The sequence below is a fragment of the Equus przewalskii genome, chromosome 23 (assembly GCF_037783145.1).
Source record: "Equus przewalskii isolate Varuska chromosome 23, EquPr2, whole genome shotgun sequence".
NCBI lineage: Eukaryota > Metazoa > Chordata > Mammalia > Perissodactyla > Equidae > Equus > Equus przewalskii.
Genome location: NC_091853.1, coordinates 14,583,245 through 14,609,134, shown reverse-complemented (window position 1 = coordinate 14,609,134; position 25,890 = coordinate 14,583,245). Strand labels below are relative to the sequence as shown.

The 25,890-nt window shown below is 44.9% G+C and overlaps 1 protein-coding gene across 4 annotated transcripts; it reads right to left on the bottom strand.

The window, feature by feature from the left end:
- Nucleotides 1–3,099: 3,099 nt before the first annotated feature.
- Nucleotides 3,100–23,919, bottom strand: LOC103567096 (major histocompatibility complex class I-related gene protein). 4 transcript variants are annotated; one of them, XM_008543711.2, is made up of 6 exons: nt 23,724–23,919; nt 13,422–13,682; nt 12,455–12,730; nt 8,516–8,791; nt 7,803–7,907; nt 3,100–6,606 (listed from the first exon to the last, which is right to left on the bottom strand). In XM_008543711.2, exons 1-5 carry the CDS (start codon nt 23,776–23,778, stop codon nt 7,804–7,806), a joined length of 972 nt encoding a protein of 323 aa, XP_008541933.2. In that variant the 5' UTR covers nt 23,779–23,919; the 3' UTR covers nt 3,100–6,606; nt 7,803. The 4 variants fall into 4 exon arrangements, 2 of the variants coding, with proteins under 2 accessions (XP_008541933.2, XP_070447850.1); XR_011532255.1 differs by having other exon boundaries at nt 3,886–6,606; nt 7,556–7,907; nt 23,724–23,902; XM_070591749.1 differs by lacking the exon at nt 8,516–8,791 and having other exon boundaries at nt 23,724–23,913.
- Nucleotides 23,920–25,890: the final 1,971 nt, after the last annotated feature.

The following is a 25,890-nucleotide window of genomic DNA, read 5'->3' as shown; positions in this document are numbered from 1 at the left end:
CCATCAGAAGCCTCAGGCTCTAGAGGAGAAGCTGTTGGGCAAGTATATCAATGAGCAACTCCTTTTACCATCAGGGATGAAAGTTGGAGGCCAGGAACACATTTCCTGTCCTCCATGGGTTGGGGGGGCACTCTTATAAATGGGAGAAAACTAAGTCATGTGATTTAAAGAAACGATAACAACCCCCCGCCCCCAAAATCCCCCCAGAACCATCCAAAATTCCACCAGATTCATTTGACTTAACTCCTCTCATGGAGAGTTAAGGTAAGGTGGACTATTAGTCAATCTCACTGTAGGGTTAATTCATTTAATACTTTGATTTCCCAAGTGTCAGTTGATCCACTGGAGCAAAAGAAGCTTTGCTGGACCAAGGGGAGCCTGCAGAGTTTTGGTATGGGTGTGCTATGGGTACAAAATTCATATTTAAGTCCTAAGCCCCAGTCCCTCAGTGTGTGACCTTACTGGGAAAATAGAGTTGTTGTCAAAGTAGTGGGTTAAGATGAGGCCATACTGGAGTGGGGTGGACCTCTAATCCAACAGGACTGGTGTCCTTATAAAAAGGGAAATTTGGACACAGACACACACACAAGGGAGAACAGCGTGTGAAGACTGGAGTTATACAGCCACAAGCCAAGCAACTACTAGAAGCTAGGAGAGAAGTCTGAAACAGATATTTCCCTAGTGCCTTCAGCAGGAGCATGGCCTTGCCAGCACCTTGAGTTTGGACTTCTGGCCTCCAGAACAGTGAGACAATAAGTTTCTGTTGTTCTAGAAACCAACCAGTTTTCAGTACATTGTTACCACAGCCCTAGGAAACTAACACAGAGTGGAGTTGCGCGGGGGTGTGGCAGTTGCGATAGACTGTCTCTTTCCAAAAATGGCCCCAGCAATATCTCCCCACACACATGTTCTAACACAGTGACTTTCACAATATTCCCATTGAGTCCTGGGGTCTATATACCCTCCCTTTGAAACTGAGTAGGATTTTGGGACTTCCTTACCAAATAGAGTATGGCAAAAGTGATACTATGTGACTTCCAAAGCTAGGACATAGAAATGCCATGCACCTCTGCCTTGATCTCTCGGGACACTCTCTCTGAGGGAAGCTAGCTGCCATGTGAGCGGTCTCACTGCCCTTGAGGCCGCCATAAAGTGAGGAAGCCCAAACTAATCCACACAGAGAGACCATATGGAGAGTCCCTGAGTCTACGTGGAGAGAGAGATGCCTGACGCCCACCCCGAGCTGCTCCAGTCCTGCACCATTTCAGTTCCAGCTGCTATCTGACTGCAACCCTGAGCCAGAACTGCTTAGCCAAGCCCTACCCAATTCCTGACCCACGGAAACCATGCAAGATAGTAAAATAACTGTTGCTGTGTTAAGCTACTAGGGTTTGGGATTTGCTACACAGCCTGCAGGCTTTAGGGCAACCAGAAAATAGAAGGACTTTGGAGAAAGGGAGCCCAGAGTGAAAGGGAGATGCAGAGATGTTGCAGAGAGATAAAGGGCTAAAAGACGGTGAAGGCCCAGAGCAAGAGGGGTGGTGAAGCCATTTCAGAAGGGGCAGAGGGGAGATGGGCAATGCAGTCAAGCGGGAAACACCTGGGCTGGGAGATGAGTGACCTGTGCTCCCTCTAGCGCTGCTGTCCACTGCCTAAGGCTTTGGGCAAATACCTTCTCCTCCCTGGAGAACACTCCTTGAGCTGATAAATTGTGTGTGAAAGAAGAGCAAACCCTGGAAAGGAGGAGCTAAACAGCAGGAATGTGTCCCCATGCACCAATTCTGAGGCCACCGAGCCCTCTTCTGACTGTGGTTAGTTGTTTTCCTGTAGACTCTGCTGCTGGAAGATGCGCTGACTAGCTAAGACAAATACCTGACCCACTTGGCAGTCATGTTTCTCACAGTAAATTAATACACTGGTGCTCCAGTTTACGCACCCATCTGATCAGCCCATGGGGACACTTGACCTGCACATGTGAGGACCAAGACCCCACACATGGATGATCAAAATAACATGTGACCGTTCTGAGGGACCCTGCCAGAAAATGATCAACTGGCCTCCCAAGTGGATGACTATTCCTCATGGCCACGACTGTGAAAACAATCTCCTCTCAGGCCAAAAATAAAGAGAAGAGGGAAAACCAAGTTGTTCTTCTGACATAAGGGAAGCCTCGGAAGAACTTGAAAACAGTGGAAGCAAGAAGAGGCCAGCCATCTGATAGGACAGCTCAGGACCCCAGTGACAGAGAAGTCTGGTAAGAGAAAACCTTGCCTGACTTTCACACTGCTCTTCAAACTGCTTTCCTGCGCCACCCCCCCCCCCCGCCCCCGCCCCGTTACTCTGCCATTTAAACATACCACGTCTTGGTCTGTATGTGCTGAAAAGGAAAACATAATAAATGGAGTGGATTTAAAAAAAAAAAGAACAGAGTTGAACAGACTTGTCTTCTAGTGTTCTTAATCCAAATATTAAGTAAAGACAATTCAAAGTCCAAACATAATTGTGGTGATAGCACGGTTCTTTGTTTTTAATGTTTCATCAAATGTGAATTAATGAGGTGATAACAAGTCTAATATTATTAAGAAATAATATAATTTTGAACAATTGGTAAAATGAAGATTGCAAAATTTTATGTATTTTTTAAAGTCGCCCCTTTATATTATATTTCTGGGTCACTCTCCTTATATTATAAAACCCCCAAGGGGGGCTGGCCCCGTGGCCGAGTGGTTAAGTTCGCGCGCTCTGCTGCAGGCGGCCCAGTGTTTCATTGGTTCGAATCCTGGGCATGGACATGGCACTGCTCATCAAACCACGCTGAGGCAGCGTCCCACATGCCACAACTACATGGACCCACAAGGAAGAATATAGAACTATGTACCGGGGGGCTTTGGGGAGAAAAAGGAAAAAAATAAAATCTTTAAAAAAAAAAACCAAAAAAAAAACCCCAAGGAAGAAACAGAAATGGTGCAAGTGCATTACGGAATATCTTCTCACCACATCCTTGTCCTTGCCTCCACCTCCTCCTCTTCATCCATTTGGGCATTTTTATTTGTGTCAGGTGTGGAGCAAGGCCCTGGGAGCACCAAGAAGCGTTGGCCATTCATGTCTTTTTTTTTTATTGAGTTCATAATAGTTTCCATCAATGTGAGATTTCAGCTGTACATTATTTCTTGACCGTCACCACATAAGTGCTCCCCTTCATCCCCTGTGCCCAACCCCCACTGGTAATCACTGAACTGTTTTCTTTGTCCATATGCTTGTTTATATTCCACATATGAGTGAAATCATCTGGTGTTTGTCTTTCTCAGTCTGGCTTATTTTGCTTAGTATAATTCCCTCCAGGTCCATCCATGTTATTGCAAATGGGATGAATTTGTCTTTTTTTCTGGTTGAGTAGTATTCCATTGTATATATATACCACATCTTCTATGGTCATCAGACGATAGGCACTTGGGTTGCTTCCATGTCTTGGCTATTGTGAATAGTGCTGCAATGAACATAGGGGTACATATGTTACTTTGGATGGTTGATTTCAAGTTGTTTGGGTAGATACCCAGTAGGATAGCTGGGTCATACGGTAGTTCTATTTTTAGTTTTTTGAGGAATCTCCATACTGTTTTCCATAGTGGCTGCACCAGTTTGCACTCCCACCAGCAGTGTATGAGGGTTCCCTTCTCTCCACACCCTCTCCAACATTTGTTATTTTTAGTCTTAGTGATTACAGCCATTTTAACAGGTGTAAGGTGCTATCTTAGTGTAGTTTTGATTTGCATTTCCCTGATGATTAGTGATGTTGAACATCTTTTCATGTGTTTATTGGCCATCTGTATATCCTCTTTGGAAAAATGTCTGTTCATCTCCTCTGCCCACTTTTTGATGGGATTGTTTGTTTTCTTATTGTTCAGTTGTGTGAGTTCTTTATATATTATGGAGATTAACCCCTTGTCAGATATATGATTTGCAAATATTTTCTCCCAGTTGGTGGGTTGTCTCTTTGTTTTGATCCCAGTTTCTTTTGCGTTGCAGAAGCTCTTTAGTCTGATGAATTCCCACTTGTTTATTTTTTCTTTTGTTTCCCTCGTCTGAGAGGACATGATATTTGAAAAGATCCTTTTTAGTTCAAAGAGTGTACTACCAATATTATCTTCCAGGAGTTTTATAGTTTCAGGACATATCTTCAAGTCTTTGATCCATTTTGAGTTTATTTTTCTGTATGGTGTCAGATAGTGGTCTACCTTCATTCTTTTGCATGAGGCTGTCCAGTTTTCCCAGCACTATTTATTTATTTATTTTGAGGAAGATTAGCCCTGAGCTAACATCTGCCACCAATTCTCCTCTTTTTGCTGAGGAAGACTGGCCCTGAGCTAACATCCGTGGCCATCTTCCTCTACTTTATATGTGAGACACATACACAGCATGGCTTGACAAGCAGTGCCATGTCCACACCCGGGATCTGAACCGGGGAACCCCAGGCCACCGAAGTGGAACGTGCAAACTTAACTGCTGCTCCACCAGGCTGGCACCGCAACACCATTTATTGAAGAGACTATCTTTTCTCCATTGTATGTTCTTGGCACCTTTGTTGAAGATTAGCTGTCCATAGATGTGTGGTTTTACTTCTGGGCTTTCAGTTCTGTCCCACTGATCTGTGTGCCTGTTTTTGTACCAGTACCATGTCGTTTTCGTCTCTATCGTTGGCCATTCGTATATTTGATGAAAGTACCATGCAGTTAGAGAGGCAAGACATTTACATAGATACATCACCTCTATCACTATGCATCCATCCAAAAACATATTAAGGCTTAACTATTCTGATTGTAAGAAGAAACCAGAAATAAAGTGCTGTCTTCATAGTGCAATACTGCTTAAAAGATGGTATGGAAATTGCCCATGGCAACCATAAAAACAAAATAAGCAACCACAGTTGTGCTCCTGTGCAGCTCCACCAGTGCCAGAAAAGAGAGGCAGACAGTGGGAGCTTCATCCATGGAACTAGGTGGGGACTGTGGAGCAAGGTGCAGGCCTGGCAGGTGGGTTCTCTCAGGCCTGGCACACTGAAAGTGTCTTTACCTGTGGCTGTGATGATTAAAGCCAGGCGGCAAACGTCATGGTCAAGGGAGAGCAAAGGTCAAGCCTGAGGTGCATTTCCAAGCCAGTTGTCAATGTTGGGGCCACTGAAGTAGTATTAGGGCTGAAGTGTGCAGTCAAAAAAGGTCAGAGGAGCAGGATGGATGCATTTGTAACTGACAGTCGGCCCTAGGACCAGCAGCTACACATGGCAGGACAAGAGGTAAGTGATGGTGAGGATTCAGGGGATTGGGGAGAGTAAGGAGGATCAAGGGGATGTTAATTCTCACAGTGGGGCTTTTATTTATTCCCCATGCATGTGTATGGAGAATAGCTTATGTCTAAAGATGAGTCAGGTTCATCTACAGTAAACCAATAGAAGGACAGAAATTAGAATTGAATCCTCTTCTGAGACATAAACATGCTATCATTTTTTATTATTTATTATTTGCTTATTTATTTTGTGAAGAGGACTGGCCCTGAGCTAACATCTGTTGCCAATCTTCTTCTTTTTGCTTGAGGAAGATTGTCAGTGAGCTAACATCTGTGCCAGTCTTTCTCTATTATATGTGGGACGCTGCCACAGCGTGGCTTGATGAGCAGTGTGTAGGTCCGCTGTGAACCCCAGGCCTCCAAAGCGGAGCATGTGTACTTAACCACTATGCCACAAGGCTGGCTCCGTATCATTTTTACATTAAAAGATTTCACTTGGGTCCAGGTTTCTGTAGTTCCACTGAAGGTGATAATATGTGTGATGATTCTCATTCTTACTTTCCCATGAAAGACAGAAAGAACAAGACCACCTCCACAGATCCAACCAGGCATATTTTCAAGATTCCAAGCTACCAGGCAGAGTTGTCATCAGAACAGGGGCATTTTTGCTTTCTCTCAGGCCAGGAAATGTGTAAAATGATCCGGTCATTCACAGGTCCTTGTAGAAACTCGCTGGCTACTCTCAGGGGGTGATCCAACCCTGTCTGTAGGGACACAGTCATGGCACCCACAATAGTTGAAACTCTTGCCTGGTAAACCTTCTCATGAAAGAAGATGAAGGAGGAAGGCCATTTTATGATATGGTGAGGTGTCCCTCCACTGATGGTATTCAAGTAGAGGCTGGATGCAAAAGTCAAAGGCTCTGTGGAAGACATTTCCTGCTCCGGATCCGATGGTTCCTTCCAGCTCTGAGATTCTCTAAAATACTTGTAAACTATTGTTGACAAATGGTTTGCAGAGAAGTATTGTGTCATGGGACAAGCTATATTTAGAGCCAAATATGATAAAGGAGCCCATCAAAAGAGCTTGAAAGCTGACAGTCCTTTTGGAGCCAAAGAACAAAGAAAACTTCCTGGCAAATATTCTGCCATAAATATTCAATCCTATAATATCCATGTCTGTTGTGGGTATGGTCAAGAGATTTGAGCCCTGGACTTGAATCCATAGGGGACAGAGAAGAGCACGGTCCCTAGAGGAGAGACAACTGGAAAAGAGCTATCTCCTGTCATTGATGTGGTGTAGGAAGGTAGATGACTCCACTTTGCTCTGAAAGGAAAAGAGTTTTTAGTCAGATACGTGCATTTTTCCTTATAGCTCAAAAATAAATTATGCAATGTTCAGCAAAATCTGAGAAGCCAGCGTTGACATTTTTAGCCTGCTTTGTCAAGATCCTCTTGCTTGATAAATTTTAACTCAAAATCACAAACTCCATAAGATAAAAAGCAGGAACTCACAGTGTATTGCATTCCTGGGAGAGGTGTGTCATTGTAAAAAAGAAATTTTTTTTCCTTCAGCAGCTATCATTTATTGGATTGGGATTAGTGCTGTACTTTTTTAATAAAGGAAACACTAATGACCTATTAACTCTCTGAGTTGATTTTCTAATAAAGGAGTTGATTTTACTTTGATCTATAACATGCTGTGTACGGTATCACCTGAATTGGGGTTGAAGTCTACGGCTATGAAGCAAAGCCAAACTCCCGGTCCACACTGGGTTCAACTCATAATCCAGGTTATGCTGTGATCGACTTGAGCACCTAGTGAAGCCAGACCTTACAAGACTAGACTGTACACTCTCAAACAGCAGAGGTCATGTCTGCCTTTTGCATCGCTATATCCCAGCGTCCAGTACGGTGCCTGGAACATAGTAGGTACTTAACACACATTTAGTGAACGAATGAATTTTTTCCCCCAAGGTATCAAAAGCCTATATCTCTCCCATTTCTCCTTCCCTTTTCCTCATCCCGAGTTCCATTTTCCAAAGGTATCTACTCTCCAACATTTTATGTGTTGAAAGATGAATTTAGAAGGAAAAGGACTTTCATCATTGGGGCAGAAAAATGTTGTCAAAATGGGGAAACTTAAAAAAGTCTTGCAACAAAGGACAAAATGTCCTTAAAAGTCAATAGTAATAAATAATAAGGATATAGTTTAGAAAAAGACAAATCAAGATCACTATATCTTCTCTGACCCAACTTCTAGGGGGATAGTTCACCTGGACAGGAGTTGTACCACTTTGTTGATGTCCAGCATCACCTATGAAACAGACCACTCTCCTTGCAAGCATTATCTGTGGTGTGTGTTGGCTGTAGGGTGGGAGAGGTGTTCCAGGTCCTTCTGTGATCGCAAAGCAAAGCCCAACCCATTTCTCAATGGGCTCAGAGTGGCAGGTGCAGAAAGTAGAACTGGAGCTGTGGAGAGACAATCAGTAGTCCCCCAGGATCCTTCCACATGCCTCTCACCTCAGGGTCTTCTTCTCCAGACAAGGATGCCAACTCCAGTCAGGGCAATGGCGAGGACAATGGACCCAGCAACAGCTTTCATCACCAGAGGGATAGTTTCTGATTCTGAAAGCAAGAAAATGAGGAAAACTCCACAAGTCTTCCTCCCCGTCTATCTTAACTTTGGAAGACTTTTTTCCCTGTGATGACTGGGAAGCTCAACACTATTTTTCTTACTGTCCCTTCTCACTTCATAGCTCCGTGGGGACCAATAATCTAAAACAGAGGAACAGCAGTGCTCAAAATGTGTCTGATGCCCCAGGGGTCCTCAAAGCCCTTTCAGGGAGTCCACGAAGTCTAAGTCATGATTTCCCACTTTTTATCTCAATCTCCCACACGTGTACAGTGGAGTTTTCTAGAGGCTACATGACATGTGATAGCATCATCGCTCTGATGGCTAATGGAATATGTGTTTTTGTTTTCTTGTGTTAATATTTTTTTAATTTTTAATTTGTAATACAGTAAATAAAATAGATATAACCCACATAAACAAAAGCTCTTTGGGGCCCTCAATAATTTTTAAAGTATAAAGGAGCCCTGAGAACAAAAAGTGAGAGACTCTCTGATTTAAAAGAACCATTCTAAGGCAAGCAGTGATCCATGCTTCCTGCTTGCCCTCTTTCCTCAGTCTCACCACCCCTCCCCCCTACCGAGAGTCACAACCCTGTCCTTACCCTGGGGGACCTGAAGAACCGTGTGGAGGCCACAGTGCTCTACATGACAGGAGTAAAGTTCGCTGCTCTGAGCATCCAGCTCAACTGATACCCACGTCTGATAGGTCCCATCCCCACTGGGAAGAATGTCTCCATAATCCACTTGTTGGACAATTTCTTCCCCGTTTTTCATCCAGATCATGGAAATTTCTGGGGGGTAAAAGCCATGAGCTCTGCAGAAAAGAGTTGTCATCCCTGGAAAAGTTTCTCTGCGATTTACTCTGACCAGTGGAGGCTCTACGAAGAAGAAGCTAAAGTTAAATGGAAGTATCTTTTGTGCACTGAGCATACAATACTACAGCTTGGCAACTGGGTTTCCCAATTAATTTTTTTCATTGCAGGAAACATCTAAAACCAAGAATGTCCCAGAACCCAGCTTTATACCAACAAACTGCTTTATCGTGTACTTCCTACTAGGGCAGTGTGCCTGGGAACGACGAATGTGGAGCTGAGCCATGCTCTGTCCTCCAAGGGGAGAAAAAGAAAAGGAAAACTGAGCTACAAAATGCATAAGCGACTGTTTGCGATAAGGAATTAAGCAAAAGATTGGAGATTAGAACTCAGCACTCCTTTTTCTTAATTCTGTGTGAGTACAAATAGATATCACAGCCATCTCGGCTCAGCCTTGGCTCTGACTGCCTTGTGTACTTGGGCTGGCTCTTTGGAGATTGCTATGTTCTGAATGTTTGCGTCCCCCCCGCCAAATTCATGTTGAAATCCTAACTCTCAAATGTGATGGTGTTAGTAGGTGGTATCTTTGGGAGGTACATAAGTCCTGAGGGTGGAACCCTCATAAATGGGATTAGTGCCTCATAAAAGAGGCTCCAGAGAGATCCCTAGCCCCCATCCACCATGTGAGGACACAGCAAGAAGTTGGCAGTCTGCAACCCAGAACAAGCCCATCTGACCATGCTGGTGCCCTGATCTCATACCTCCAGCCTCCAGAACTGTGAGAAATAAATTTCTGTTGTTTGTAAGTTACCCAGTCTGTGAGATGTTGTTATAGCAGCCTGAATGGACGAAGACAGTGATTGTCATCAGGCATAGACACATGTAATATAAATTATGTCATGGTTATACCCTCTAAGGGGCTATAGAAATTCCTATCAGGGAGTGGCTCCAGCAGTGACATCAACAAATTATCCATCTGTGGCCTTGCTTCCTCTTGACTATTCTGCTAATTTTCCATATGGTGCTGTCCTCAACGTTTCCTGCTGACACTGGGTCACATCCTGGCATGAGCCACACAGAGCCTGGTGGCACACCTGGAGGGACTGCTTCCTTTCATCTCTAAGACTCAGCTCCTCACTCCTCCTTGCTCTCCGCCACCCTGATCCAGAGAAGAGCCTTCATCTCAATGACACCTTCCTTGTCTGTTTCCTGAGGTATGAAATTTAGTAGGAGAAAAAGGCTTTCCAACATTAGAAGAAAATACAAACGCCACCAGGAGAGACACTGCCTGTAAGAAACCGATCCCAGATCCTTTTCTAAGAGCAGGTTTTGACCAAAGGGTTGAGACCCCATGAGGACACTCATCGTAGAAAGAGAGGAGGCAGATAGACTGAAATCAGACTTCCTACACTCTTCCCACACAACCCAGGTGCCCAGGCTCCCCGCTGTTTTCCCAAAGAGCTCCTCACCCCAGAGAAAATCAAGAGGATTAGTATTAACCCTCAAATCCCAATTCAGAGCAACTTTGTCCTAATTTCCCTACCTTCTCCCCAGGGCTGAGGAGCAGTAGGCTGAGAGCAGTAGGCCAGGGGTTCTCTTTGTTTGCAGTCAAAGGCTATGCCCCTCATTGAGATCAGCAAGTGGAGACTCATATGGCCCCTCTTCAGATCTGCCCAGCCTTGGCCTAGAACATCTTAGTGATTAAGGGTCCCATACAACCCCAAGTTGGCCATAGATTTCAACCAGATACTAAGCTTCCAAGCCTTCTTCAGTCTGGCTACAATAATAACATTTAATGTGTGAACAGAGACCTATAGTATACAAAGTGCTTTCATATACATCATTTCACATCAATTTCTGTAAGTTACCCAGTCTGTAGGATGTTGTTATAGCAGCCTGAATGGATGAAGACGGTGATTGTCATCAGGCATAAATATATGTAATATAAATTATGTCATGCTTATCACACCTATTTATTTTATTCAAGATTATTGCTTTCTTGGCCTAGCATCAATTAGTCCACTTTTTCTGATAACAAGAACCTATTCTCCTGACAGACACAAGACATACATTGGAAAATTTGTCCATCCCGCTCCAACACGTGCTTCTGTTAAGAGGTACCGATCTTAATCCTGCCACCCAAACCTAACCCAAACTGTGTGCACTGGTTATTCTCTCTTTACTAGCCCTCAGATCTAGTCTCTGACCTTCTGTACTCTGCTTTGTGCCCCAGGAGCCTGTGCTCATCAGACTCCACCTTTAGGGCTCTCTTGTCCCCAGCTTCCAGCTGGGTTTGGCCGCTGGGAAGAGCATCCTCAGCAAAAGATCAAAGAACTGGAGGGCTTGGGGTCTTGTCTCCCAGTTCCCCAGCCACTGCTGTCTGCCAGTGACCAAGTTCCTCCACAACCCCAGCTCTTGCTAGAGGCTCCTCCAGGCTACTCCCCTTGCCAGGCTCTGGTAATGACGGTCCCTCTCCTTGCCCTTCAGATCTAGGGTATGTAATGGCTTCGCTCTGTTACGAGTCTCTAGGTACCTCACCAGACCTTACTGGTTTCCTCAATCCTAATTATACTTCTGTAGATAATCCTGTTATTATTGAATTCTCCTCAGTTAAACCATTTTGGGCAGGTCATTTAGTTCTTGCTGGAACTCTGTTACCCATGGCCAACCTTAGAAACCCATCCTGATGGTCACAATGATTAGTCCGAGAGATGGCCCTCCATCCAACTCAGGCCAACCAGGATCCTCCTGTGGTAAAATTTTTTGTAACTAGAGCTGGGAGAGAGAGGCCCCTGCTGCCGGGATGGTGAAGCTTCAAGGATATGAGCTTTATGCTGGCTGCCGCATCCTCACCTTGGAAAAAGCCAATTAAATCTTGATTTTAATTCCCCAGGTCCCCACACTGCCCAGATTTCTGCCTTTCAAATAGTTTCCATCTTTGTGCTTAAGCCAGTTTGAGCAGGTTTCTGTTACCTGCAACCATTATAATTAAGATGGTTGCTCAGCTAGCAAGTGGGAACACCGAAGCTCAAAATCTAGTCATCTGCCTCCAGGGCCAGCACTCTTGGACAGACAGTCCATGTTCACAACTGTGGCCCAGATGCCTCCCCAGCGGCCCTCTACAGCTCTGGAAAGTCCACCACTAAAGATCACCCCTGTCGGAAAAGTTACACTGTTTCTAGGAGTTTCCCATCACATGATACAGACATAATTCGCTCTGAATAAGATTATAAGTGAAAAGTCCTGTATTAAGTAAAAGTTGACCAATTCGGCCATGTCTTTAATGTATAAGAGGAGCTTTTTACTGAAAGGAATCTTATCATAAATCCTTTAGGAAAACAAAGACCCTCCATTTGTCTTCTTTGTAAGCCCAGTTTGTCACTCGTACTGGTGTTGGGTAAGCCCTTAGGGACTAAACAACTTATTAGAATTGCTCCACTTCCCAACTTATCACCGACAAAGATGGAAGGGCTTGTCTCACTGGGTCCCCCAAAAAGCAGGCATCCCTGGAGGTACTCGACTCTGGCAAGAAAAGTGAAATTGCTGACTCTTGTCAAGATGCTGATAAAAAGTAATAGGGAAAGTTTTCACAGGGAGTTATAGATCACGATAGTCAAACTAACAAGACGGATTTCAGAATATGGTGAATATAACCTAGATTAGAGGAAATTATGTATAAAACCAAGGGTCCTGAGGATGTGGGGACAAGGTGTTGTCCGTTCTCTTTACCTGTCCTTTGTAGGGTATCTTTCCCATACTCCAGGAATCTCTTTAACCAGGCAATACATTCTTCTTCCAGCCAATTCTTTTCGTATTGTAACTTATGCCGATTGGCCTCCCATGCCTTCTTGGTGATGTAAGCTATGTTATCTAGAGCCGTCCAGGAGAGGGTGTCTTTGTCGAAGATAATGAAATCCTGTCCATCATACGCATATTGGAGAAATCCTGTGGTGCTTCCATCCTCCAGCAACTCGCAGCCGATCATTCTCTGGTAAGTGTGAAACCCTGAAACACACATGCAGGCCAGAAAGGGGTTTACACAGGGATGTGGAGGTGAGCACCCAGGTGATGTGACTGAGAGCATGGCTGGAAGCATCCTCTATCCCGGAATACATCACCCCACAGGCCAGCCATGGCATCACTGAGTCTCCAGGAGGTTCCTGTGACATAAGCCCATCTATCAACAGATATTTGTGGAATACCTACTGCATGCCAAAAGAACATGATAATTCCTGCCTTGGGGAGTTATCCTACAATGGGAATGATTAATTGATAAACTTTATAGTGTGGTGGAGGAGGGAGAAATATGCAGGAGCCAGAAATATCCCTGGGAAACTTAATGCAGTAAGTCATTACGCATAAGCAAGCAACTCACTAGGCCGGGCCACCAGGAAATGAGACAAAGAACGGCCAAATTGAGAATGGGAAAGGAGAAGATACAGGTCAGGAGCCTGAATAGGATAGGGTAGGGACATGGAGAGCAAAGGACAAAGGGCTCCTAGAGAGGAGACAGACAATTTGGAAAATGCATAGGGCAGTGGGCAGGCACTGAACCCCAACAACCAGATTTCCAGCCTTTTCCAGAAACCAGAGAGACTGCAACTCAGCAATGTTCACATTCACTGTCAGCCCAGGGACCTCTCTGTCGGGGTGGGGCCTAGCGAGGGAAAGCATTCATCGCTGCTGCATTCACCACCTGAGTGATTGTAGAGGCTCTCCAGGTGCTGCAATTCCTTCTTGAATGTCTGCTGCCAGCCCCTCAGCAGCTGAGTGTACCTCTCCCAGTGATCCGGCGCGAGGTTCTCTGCCATCCAGGGGGCCCGTGGCTCCTTCCGCCGAGAGACACTGTCATATGTGGTGATAGGATGAGAGTCCACATACCCAACTGAAATAAACTCAGGGATCCCATGGCCAGGATCTGAAACGCCCAGGCGAAAATATCTCAGCGAGTGACTCCCTGGGAGGGAAGCAAAGAAGGAAGGTATTTAGAGTCACAGATGATCCAGATCCATAAGCTGCATTCCATTTAATCCCCATGTCAGTGCTCCACATTCAGCTGCACCCACTCCTCCTGGGGGCCAGCTGCTACTTCCTCTTACCGAATCACACAACCCCAGGAACTGGGACCAGGAAAGGATTTTAGAGCTCTAGCCCAAGACTTGGAGCCTTTTTGATTCAGGTTTGGAAACGCTAGAACGAAATTTTACAGGTCATCTCAATTTGTAAGCGAAGTAGAGAGTGCTGCTGTGGTCTGTGGGAGAGGGGCCCAGGACTACCCATTGGTTCCCCAGAGGGAGCTGTCCCTAAGGGACTCTGAGGGTTTGAAAACCCTGATACCTCAACCCCTTGTGTTACAGAAGAAGCTTCTGGGTGGATAAATGAGGGCCCCCACTCCACCACTGCGTGTGCCCACATGAGTGTACACACACACACACACACACACTCCAGGTCAGTCAGTGTGAGAATTCACATAAGGACTCAGGCTTCCTGAGAAAAATCTCTTTAAAAGCACAGTGCTTTTCCTGTTATACCAAACCATCTCTGTCAACTATTTTCTTATTCTTTCTCTACTTTTTCTTCTGGCCGAATATCATGATAAGAATTGTAATAATCTCTAAAAGTCAAAGTAGGCTAAAATAAACCAAAAGCATTTGGCCCCCTCTGCCACTTCCACACTGAGCTTCTCTCAGCTCGTCCAAGAAGCTCACGGTCTGGTGGAGACAGACAAGACAGTTTCAAAACAGTGTGATAGGTATTGTGACGGTGTCTGTGTGGGGCGTGGGCCCTCCAGGAAGACTTTCCAGAGGAGATATGTCTTAGGGGAGATCTCAAGGACAGGTAGAAGGTGAGCAGGCAAAGGGCTGGGAGGGGAGACAAAGGGAGGGTGGTGGGAGCAGGGCAGAAGCCTTGTGTGTAGGTAGGAGGTATGAGAATGTGGCAGACTGTGGGAACTGATGGCCTAAGATGGCTGGAGTAAGTGTCACAGAGACTGGGAGAGATGACACCTGAGAAGTAGGCAGAGCCCAGGCTGGGAAGGCGCAGGGCATCCATGCCGTGCCAAAGAGCTGCAGACAGAAGGCACACAGCAACGCTGGCTTTCGTCCCTACTCTGCTCCCTGTTCCCTGGAAACGCCCATCTCAGAGCCTTTTGTCTTGTAACCTTCTGCCCTTTTGACTCACCTAAATCCTTCTCAGTCATCAAAACCCATCTCCAAAGACACTCCCAGGACCAGCTCTGACATTTGCGTGGGTGAGGACAAAGGAGGTGCACACATCAGAGATCCAAATATTTAAAAGGAATAAATCAAGCTAACAAACTGTTAAATAGTTCTATCCTCCTACTTTGACAAATATCCCTTCGTATGACTTCAAAGGCCAAGTTCAAATTTAAAAATATCAGACTTTGTGAAATTCTGAGCCTGAGTGAGGTAGCACAGAGAAAGCTAGCCTCCATCCTCCAACCCCTGGCCCTTGACCTGAGACTCACCTCCTTCACTGCCCTCCGCTGGCTCCACCCAGCCCTGCCAAAGGCCTCGTTGCCCACATGTAGACACTGCTGCTGTCTCATTCAAGCTGCATCCACACACACTGCCTCCTGGCCGCTCCTCAGGCCTAGCAGCATAGTCCATCCTTAGGAGAATGGACCAAAGGAAGAGGCCTGTGTAAACCCAGCAGCCCTGAGTCATCTGGGCAGCGAACTCCAGACACAGGGTAAGCACATGGACTCCTCACTCTGTGGGGAAGGATGTGGTAGAGGAGGGCCAGAGTAGAGCCCTCTAAAGTTGTGGGGCCACATCCACTGCCAGGGACTTCTCTTGCCTGTCTAAGGGATATACTAGACACCACTTCCCCAAAGTCCTTCCAGATTGCCCGACTCAATGCTGTTGTCCCCTTTCTGAATTCCCTGGGCACTCAGATCTTCACACATGGCCCTTGTCACTGTGCAGAACCATGGATGGGTATCAGGCTCCCATTCCCTAGGCCGAATGCCACTTAAGGATGTTCACTCTGCGCTCTTCATTTATAAATATATATTTAAGAAAAAAAACATCAAATTTTAAAACATCAGCTCACAACTGGTTGGGTCAGCTTTTGTGCATGCAAGTCTGTCAATAATTGTTTTTTCTCGGAAACTGCTTCTGAAAGAATTTATAACATGGAGAGCATCTTTTAGAACTGACCACCCCAAGGCCAGGATACCCATACCTTAACTACGAGGGGAGACAGGATTCCCTGAGACTGACCAGGCTGCCAGGCCCCTGCTGGCTAATCGTACCAGCTGTGAACACAGTGCAAGGTCCAGCTCCCCTTTCTCCCTGCCCTCCAGCTGGGGTGGAGGCTGCTTGGCAGGGTTCAAAGCAGGCACCCAGCCCCTGGGCCCCCTCCCTGGAGGCTGGGTCCTGCACGTGCGCTGCCATGCTGAGCAAGATGGAGGCTGGTCTCCCCCAGGCTTGGGCAGAGCATAAGGCCCCAAGGCCCCTCAGCACTGCTTTGACCTTTCACCTCTGCCTTTCCCTTCCTGTGGGGGGTGGGGAGGCAATTCAGTGGAAGCCTCTGAGGTTGGACGTAAGATCATCATGGGTTTTTAAAAATTTATTACTTTATGGTTTATTAGAAAGTATTATCCCATATATTGGTTTGTTTGGCCCTTGGATCAACCCGCAAATGATTATTATCCCCATTTTACAGGTGAGAAGTCAGAGGTTCGGAGGTTTTGTAATTTGCCCAAGGTCAAAGTGTTGATTCTTAGGAAAACAAGAGCCAGGGGTTGAGGCAGAAGCACAAGCTCTATCCGCAAACCAGCAGTTACCATTCTCTGCCTTCTACTCTCCTTTCTTTGCTCACTTTCTACCCACTTCTCCATGCTAGGGCACTTAAGAACTGGGACTTAGCTTTTTTCCTTTGTATTTCCTGCAAGGCCTAGCACTTGGAGCTTGGAACATGGTAAGAACTTTGTAAATATTTGTGAATTAAATTGTCGGCTAAGCATTTTATTTCTCTGCTTTGAAATAATGAAACATGCCAACATGAATATGAATCTATTCAACCTGGAACTTACACTTAAAAAAAATACTTTTCAGGGGCTGGCTCCAAGGCCTAGTGGTTAAGTTTGGCGTGTTCTGCTTTGGTGGCCTGGGTTCAGTTCCCTGGGAGCAGACCTACACCACTCATCAGTGGCCGTGCTGTGGCAGCAACCCACATACAAAATAGAGGAAGACTGGTAGCAGATGTTAGCTCAGGACCAATCTTCCTCAGCAAAAAAAAAAAAACACAAATACTTTTCATAAAGGGCAGGCTGGTAAAGGAGAGCAGAACTGAAATCTAATTTATATCCAGTCCAGAGTCTGCAAAAGGTGTACATGCTTGAATCTGCAACCGATTCTGAAACAATTCTATTTCTCCACATCTGGAAAGGTTTTGCAGCTACTCTGAAGATATACAGCTGTTTAAAGATGCGAGCAAAAGGAAGAACAAGTCATGAGCATCAGCTCTCACACTTTCTTAGTATCCATTTGTGTATTCAACAAACATGTGAGCGTCTCCTCTGTGCCAGACACTGTTCTGGGACCTGAGCACACAACAGATAAAACAGATAAAAATGTCTGTCTTCATGGAACCTATACCCTAATGGGAGGAGGGGAGGAAGAGAGACAATGCAAAATAAATGAAATATGTAACATGTCTTTTAAAAAGTGCAATGGAGAAAAAGCTGCAAAGAAGACTAAGCAATACAATTTTAAACAGCAATGGTTAGGAAGGCCTCCTGGAGAAGGTGACAAGGACGTGCAGGGAGTGAGGGAGCCAGGCAGATATATGGGGACAGCACTCCAGGCAGGGGATGGCACAAAGGCCCTGAGGAAAGGACATGCCTGGCATGTTCCAGGAGCAGCAAGAAGGCCTGTGGCTGGAGCTGAGGGGGTAAGGGGAAAAAAAAAATAGGTAGGAATCGCTTCCACAGTTATTCATAGGAAAAAACCTCACAAATCAAACTCTAGGCAAAGAAGGGGAGAGGAGAAGGAAGAAGGAATGAAAAAAGAGACTGTTACTGAGCTAAGTTGGATTGGTACAGAACTTCCCTTGGAATCCAGGGTTCCTTTTATGATCTCTGGGGTCTGCATTCCTAGTAGATGCCAACAAGCAAAAAAAAAAAGCATTAATGACTTGGGACATTAAAGCTCAATGGGAAGATTTCTTCTAAGTGAGTATCATTGACATCATCTCCACACATACCATTTACAAGTCACGTAATTTTGCTTTCTTATGAAAACCTAACTTCGTAAAAGTCCATGTCATCCAGAGTTTATAAGAGGTAAATACAGAGAAATAGGGTCTGTTGATAATACTAAGTACACTGTAATGTCCTTTTCTCCAACCTCAATCTCAGTCTAATTCCTGGTTTTGGAGCAGAGTTCTCCACCAGCCAGCCCTGACTTCAAAGGCTGCTCTGCCCCTAAAGGCTGGCCTCCATCTGCCGGTCGTCTGCCTGTCCATCCCTCATGCAGCTGCAGTATGGCTCGGCTCCACGACATCACAGCCCTCTCCCCTTCGTTTGCCAAGGGCTCATTACCCATCTGGTGCATCCACAAGTACAGTCACGCTTGCTTCCTAGTTGGGCTTCCAAAAGGCTATGTCGGTGTGATGGGAAATTAGTTGACAGGTATTAAGTCAGAACAGAAAAGATAGGGCAAAGTCCATGGTACTCTTTCTCTCATGGTACATTAGACCTTGTAACAATTTATCTCCTATGGATGTGTTGCCCAGATGATCAGATTTCTAGTATAACTATGAAGGTTGATCATTTGAAAAGACCTATATTTGACCATTTTTGATCTACAAAAATGGCAATTTCATGCCATTCAATCTAATCTTCTGACTCTTCTTGCTCCAATAATTATGAAATTGGGTTTCTCTCTCCCTTTCAAGAAACAGATCATCAGCATCAACTCACTTATTGAACTGAAACCTACAATTGAGAATTTGGTCTTCTGTCCAGGCCGGTCAAGCTGCTTTGCAAAGGGCATTTGCTGGCCTGTCCCAGTAGCCTCTGAGAGACAATGCTAGAAAGCCTGAACAACACAACAAAACCGCTCTTAGAAGACCACATGCCGTGGTTACTTTATGTCCTAAATGATGTTCCCTTTAACCTATAGATTGACTAGTTGGGCCATTTTTACAAAAGGCTGTGAAAATCACTGGATTATAAAATAATTGATGAAGTGTTTTCAGGTATTCATTCATGGGGGCAATTTATATTTATTGGGTATCCGCCATGTACAAGGAATTGTGAGGCATTGTCAGGAAGAGAAAAACAAACCAGACACCAGTTCTCTTCCCCAGGCACTTACAGGATTATTGGAGAACTAAAGCACGTAACATAAATAAATACAATGCAATAACACACGGCAGCCAGCAGTAAGTGCCGTGAAAGGGGTACCAGAAGCTCAGAGGAGAGAGATCCTGCTTTCCTATGAAGGATCCAGAAACGCTCCAAGGAGGAGGTGGCAAACCTTCCATGAAGTTGAGCCTTCAATGAGCCATGAAGGGCAGCAGCATCCAAATCATAACTATCAGAACTGCATTGATTTATTGAGTAGGTACTATGCGTTGGGTACCATGCTAAGCCCTTAATAAACATGAGTTTCATTTACTCCTCACAGCAATGCTTTGAGGTAGGTAATTCCCATTTTGCAGACCAAAAATAGGTGCAGAGAGGTGAAGAAAATTGCCCAAGATCATCCTTAGAATCCGTAAGTGGAAGAGCCAGGAATCACACTCTGATCTCTCTGATGGGAAGTCTCTCTGCCTTAGATTACCCAATTGGCCCTAACGCAGGGGCACTTTCCCAACCCAGGCTCTGTTTCAGGCTCCTCATCCTGTCTTCACTGCTCTCTCTCTCTCTTGCCCCCTTGTGCCAAGGATGACTCACTGTCCCCGATTTCCCAGTCCCTAGGGGCCTAGGCTCCAGATCTTCCTACAAGTAGCTGTGAGTCCTGATTGGATAATGAAGTCAACAAAATCCCAATTATTTGTTGGCCCTCTCAAATAGCCCAATGCCTCATTATAGTCAAAATGAGTAGGATTCCTGGGAACTACTCTTCAGAATTTCAGGCATCGTGGGAATGAGGGGGAGAAGTGGATGGCGATATTTTTAGTTAAGAGATCTATGGACACTTCTCAACCATGAAGTGATGTGAATGGTACTATGCACAGCAAGAACTGCGAGCCCCTCTCCTCACAACTCATCTAACTACAGGAACTCATTGAGGGCCTGAAAGTGCTGAGTGGGACAGGTTGATTTTTTAGTTACTCCTTTGAGGCTATCCTTTGGAGGTTACCAATACCTTCCTTCATATCAGTTTTACTCTTCTCTGAATTTCCACAGGCATAGTCTGAGCTGCTAGGGACACACCAATGAACACATCAAAGTCCCAGCCCTCTGAGCTAATTTCTAGGAGGAAGAAAGGCAATTGATAGATATATAATACAAGATCAGGTGGTGATGAAGATTGAGAAGAAAAATAAAGCAGAGAAAGGAGATAGAGTGTGAAGAGGACGGATCTCTTAGATAGAGGGACGGGAAAGGCCTCTCCGAGCAGGTGGTGGTTGAGCAGAGATGTGAATGAAGTGAGGAAGTCAGCCATGGGAGAAGAACCTTCCAGACAGAACAGCAAGCCCAAGTCCTCAAGGAGGGTGCCTGCTCCGCGCGTTTGAGGAGTAGGATGGAGACCACTGTAGGGCGATGTAGAGCTTTGGAGGATAGACGAATGAGCTCTGGCGGTTTTTTTCTCAGGACTCTCTGTATATGATGATGACCATATATCTCACATTTCCCAGAAGAATTCCAATTTTATGAATTCTGTTCTTTTTAAATGATTTGTTGAAGATGTAAGAAAATGTGATTTGATATGTATACTCTTGAAAGACTTTTCATAATCATTATGCATATGGACATCAGAAAGAATGTCCTTTGTCATCTGTCTCAGTTTGAGTTTCATAAAGCAAGTGTTTAAAGAACCACATGTTTGATCTTTAACCCAGGTTCCCTCCCTCCAGTTCTTCGTAATCCTCTGGGGTAAGAGCATTGAAGTCAATGGATTGTAATGAGAATAGATAGATATTCCAACTAGTCAGAAGAAAACCTACAAATTATTCGAATTTCTCAGATTTAGACAGATTCAATGTCAACCAAGAAGAAGAGAGCCTTAAGGGAGTGAAACATCGTCTTGGAGAAATTTCTACTGCATGTACCTTGGCAACAGCTCCATGGAAACAGACTGAAGCCTAATAAAGTCTATAGCAAATGCCCATATTTTCTCATGTTAACTCTTTAAACTCAAGGTGATTTCTAAACAGACAATCTGCAAGTCAGTCTTTTAACACTAGCCCAGTTGGCAACTTAGGGGCTTATCCATCATCAGTCCTTGTCTGTGAAAGACTCCATCATTCGTTAAGCAGATTGATAACACCCATAGAATTGTGAGTAATACCAAGAGACTGACCCTGGTTATTTAAAGATTAAACACAAACCACATATGGCTATGCAAGAGAGATCCCATTCACGCCCCTAGACTAATTACACCCACCCACATCACCAAATCACAGTTTCGCACAGGATGAAATAAAGAACAGGATGAGTTGTAAACCATGAAACAGTTTTTTTTTATATACAAATTCTGCAATTACAGTAAACCACAGTTGCAAATTTCTAGTCATTATGGCTGCCCTAGTTCTCTGTGGCTCACAGTCAGATAATTTCAGTGTCTTAGAGACCTTACCTTTGAATGTAAAGTCACTTTGGAAACATTCATTAAGTGCCTATTGGTCACTAGGTAGTGCCAGGGAAATAAAGAAGAGGAAAGTGAGGAGATCTCTCTCTGCCTTTAAGGAGAGCCTCGAAGGAAAGATTTTGTAAACAGAATATTATAGAACTGTGACCAGGAGCTATGGGAGTACAAAGGAAAGAGCAATCACCTGCAGGCCATGGAGTCAATGAAAGCAACACACAGGAAGTACTGTTGGAGTTATCTTGACATTTCCTGGAGTTGTGACCCCAAACACTCTGCTATCTCCTCCCTCCATTGCCATATCTAGAAGCTCCTACTCAGGGCCAGCATTAGGCACAAATACCAAGTAGAGCAAGTCTTTTTTCATAACCTCATCTCCCTTCCCTCTCAAATCCTGTCCCTCAATGTTCAAGAGTGCTCAGTCAGGGTCCTGGCAGGAAGCAGCCTTCACTCCAGATGAGTCACATGAAGAGACCTTAGTGAAGGGCCTCCTTGCAGAGGTATGGGCAGGGTTAAGGGAACAAATGAGGGATGAGGAGGCACCAGAAGCTGGCAACTATGGGAAATTGTAACCACCCCTAGGGCTGCAGAGATAAGAGTAGCAAATTATGGAGGCCCAGTGGGAGCTAGAACCACGAAGAAGGGGCTATTCAGAGAAAACTATATTGCAGACGGACAAGCTAGCACCAGAGACATTAGAGAAAGAGAGGAAGGAGGAAGGAAATACCCTAACCTCCCTGCTGTCTGATCTCTCTCCTTTCAGCGTCTTCCATTAGGTGAACCCAAATGGAAATCAGCCTGCAAGAGAGACTAGGTGACACAGTCTGTAGCAGTCAGCCTCTCAGGGCACAAGATGGGACAGAGGAGGATGGAGTCTAAGGAGTCAAAAGGAGAATAACCAGCACAAAGTGACCTTCCCTACCCTTTATAGCTGACTAGTTTTACTCCAAATTCCACAGATGATCAAAGTGCCAAGTGTTCACATCCAGAGCCACTGTGAGATTGTGGAAAGCCTGGGACTCAGGCTGGATGACCTGTATCCACCTTGGACTCCGCTCCTTATGTGAGCTGAGTCAACCTCTCTAGGTCTAGCTTTCCTCATCTGGTTATGGGCATATTTTCTTAGTCTACCACAAGGGTTAGTGAGACCATCACATGAAAGATTGTGCTTAGAGGATACTGTGGTCATATTATCGGAGAGTTCTTTGAGGATCAATGCGGGTAACATATAAGCTTTTAACTTCTAGAAATATCACCCTTTACCTCCCTCCTCCCTTCTTCTTTCCATCATCTGTCTCCTTATCCCCCAATCTTTCCCATTTATGACTTGAATGGTAGGACTTTTCTGAATTAAATTTCTACAGAAGCAGGAACTATGTCTGTCTTGTTCACTGTCATATCCTCAAAAGTGCCTGGCACATAGTAGGTCATCAACCAACATTAGTGGAATTAATACATAGATGATTTGAAAGAGCTCCTTCCTGTCATGTTCATGAGTTACCACCTTTGGTGGTGGCCCAGACAACTGAGTTCTAGACACTATCTGCCCACCTGCCTGGGAGTGCAGGCCCCCAGCTGGGAGAGCAGTTGCTAGGGTAGAGAAGGCTGGCGCTTCTCCCATGGGCCTTCTCATGTATCTGGGGTAACAGAAGGTGCCTGCTTCCCCAGTGACATGGGGCCCCGAAACAATGACAAACTCTTCCCTCTACTCAGTTGACGTCTCTTACACCCAGTACACTAGTCTAGAACCATAGTTTTATCTTTCTGGGATCTTTTGTTACAAGTCGGGCTTGTGATGAGGAGGAAACATAAATAAACATGGACAATGATCTGCTCCACTCTGCAATGCCCCTGAAAACTCTGACTACATCCCCACGAGACTCACCAGGCTAGTAAAGAGGAGAAATGAAAGTAAAACAAGATATGAGCAGAAAAAAATAGGAGCAATGCTCAGAAGGAAAGTTAGGAAGTTACTAGGAGGGTCTTTCCAGAACTATTTCCACCCCCTCAGGTGGGTGACATCAAAATCCTACACACATAAACTGGGAACCTGTTCAGCTAGTTCTTCGCTCCTACAAGTCCTTGGCTTCATAAATACACTTTTCCACCCCTGGCTTCTTCCTCCTTTCAGCACAAATTTTGGGAAGACAAGCTGTTCCCCCTAGGCTGCCTCAGCTTTGGAGTTGAGAGCAAAGAGAACTTGGGTTACTCACGGGCATCGCTGAGCTTCCCCGTTAATACAATGATGAGAGGTACCAGGAGCACCATCTGCCCCGTGAAATCCTTCTCTTTCGGATTCTTTTAACCAAACTCTGACAGGTCCCGGCTGATCTTCCAAGAAGCTCTATACCGCTCACTCTTCCGTGATTTAGCAACTGAGCACACTCAGGGCCCTCTCCCTGTGAAAACAGGGGAAACGTTTAGTGTCATCAGTTGCCAGGCAGAATAGAGAGAGACCAAACAGTGACTTTTAACCCTTTATTGGTCTCAGACACTGCTTGTTCCTTTTGGTGCATCTGTCTTGATTGACCCTGTCCCCGACTTTTAAATATTTATAGAGTATAGCTATGTGCAAAGCACAGGGAACACAAAGACTAACAATAGCTGGTCCCTCAGGGGGCTGGAAAGAAAGAAGCCTTTGCTTCTTCTCTGGACCTTAGATTTTGCCCAGGGTCGATGAGGGAGATTCACATAAAGTTCCAAAGACTTGGAACTCCCTGGTCTGGCTTCCTACAACGCTATAGTTCAAATGTCTGCTACAGCGTGTATCACTTAGACTGTCCTGTCATTTTTTAGCTTAGGTCTATCTTCCCTGCTATTCTAGGACCCAGCACAATGAGCTCAAAAAATGCTTGTTGAATTTTTGGAGGTCAAGAAAAAAGCCTAAAAGAAGATTCTGAGGCCCTAGGATCAAGCTGTGACTACATTGTCATCAGACAAGCATGACGAGTTGGGAAACAGCAGCTTCAGCTTGCCCCGTGAGCTGGGGGCCAGGCCCAGACAAGAAAGAGGAGGGAGAGGTGGATGGGAGAGATGAGAGGAGGCAGGGCCACGAGGCAGCCTGGCTTGAGCTCAGGTTCAGGGATCTGGGTTTGCATCCCAGTAACTTGACCTTGGGTGGAATCCCAAATTGTGCTAAGGCTCAGTTTCTTCAACCTCCAAAGCAAATCCTGGCATCTATTTCCCAAGGGTGTTGAAGGATTAGATGAGGTTCTGTTTATTATGTACCCAGTAGGTAGTAGAAATATACATATTGGCTTCCTTCTGTGGCAGGCTGAAGAATGCCCCCTCACCCCAAAGATATCCACATCGTAATCTGCAGAATCTGTGAGTATGTTACCTTACATGCAAAAGAGATTTGGCAGATATGATTAAATTAATAATCTTGAGATGGGGAGATTATCCTAGATTATCTGGTGAGTCCAATGAAACCACAAAGGTCCTCATAAGAGAGAGGCAAAGGGTCAGAGTCAGAGAAGATGTGACAACGGAACTGAGGTTGAAGTGTCATTGCTGGAAAGGGGACATGAGCCGAGGAATGCAGACAGCCTCTAGATCTAGAAAGATAAGGAACAGATTTTCCCGTAGAGCCTCCAGGAGGAAGGCAATCCTGCCAACACTTTGATTTTAGCCCACGAGACCCACTTTCAGGCTTCTGACATCCAGAACTGTAAGAGAATAAAGTTGTATTGTTTTAGGCCACTAAGTCGGTGGCAAGTTGTTATAGCAACAATAGGAAACTATATGTCTTCCATTTCCCAAAAGAAGAAAAGAAGCCAAATATGGAAATTAACATTTGGTAACCTCTCAGCACCTCCTAGCAGCTTCGAGTCTTAGATCTTTGCATGTATTTCTTCTCCTTCCTCCTTCTCTCCTTTTTTCTTCCCTTTATTCTTCCTTGAACAAACATGGAGCACCATGTGCCCCTCCCAAGCCCCCATAGTCCCAGATGTCCCCTGCCAGCACTGGAGCTCTATGGCAGTGTATTTGTCCCTTTGAATTTCTGTCCCTATCTTCTTCCAAAAATGCATATTGTACCACGGTCTGCTGCATTTACATTAAAAAGTAGGTGTGGTGACCATGCCTTTGATTTTTAAGTCATTTTACTCTAATTGCAAATTAGCAAATACAATCCAGAAAACTTGAAAAACACACCAAAAATCAGAGTAATAAGGCAAAAATCACCCCTCAGAGTAAACCACCGTTAACGTTTTAGTACACGTCTTTTCAGTGCTTTTCTTATGACTATATATACTAGTACATAAACGCACTTTTTTGGATTTCATTTACCAAAAACAGGTTTCACATCCTAATACTATTTTGTAAATTATTTTTCACTTAGCAATTTCCCAATATTAACATGCATTTTTTATGGCATAG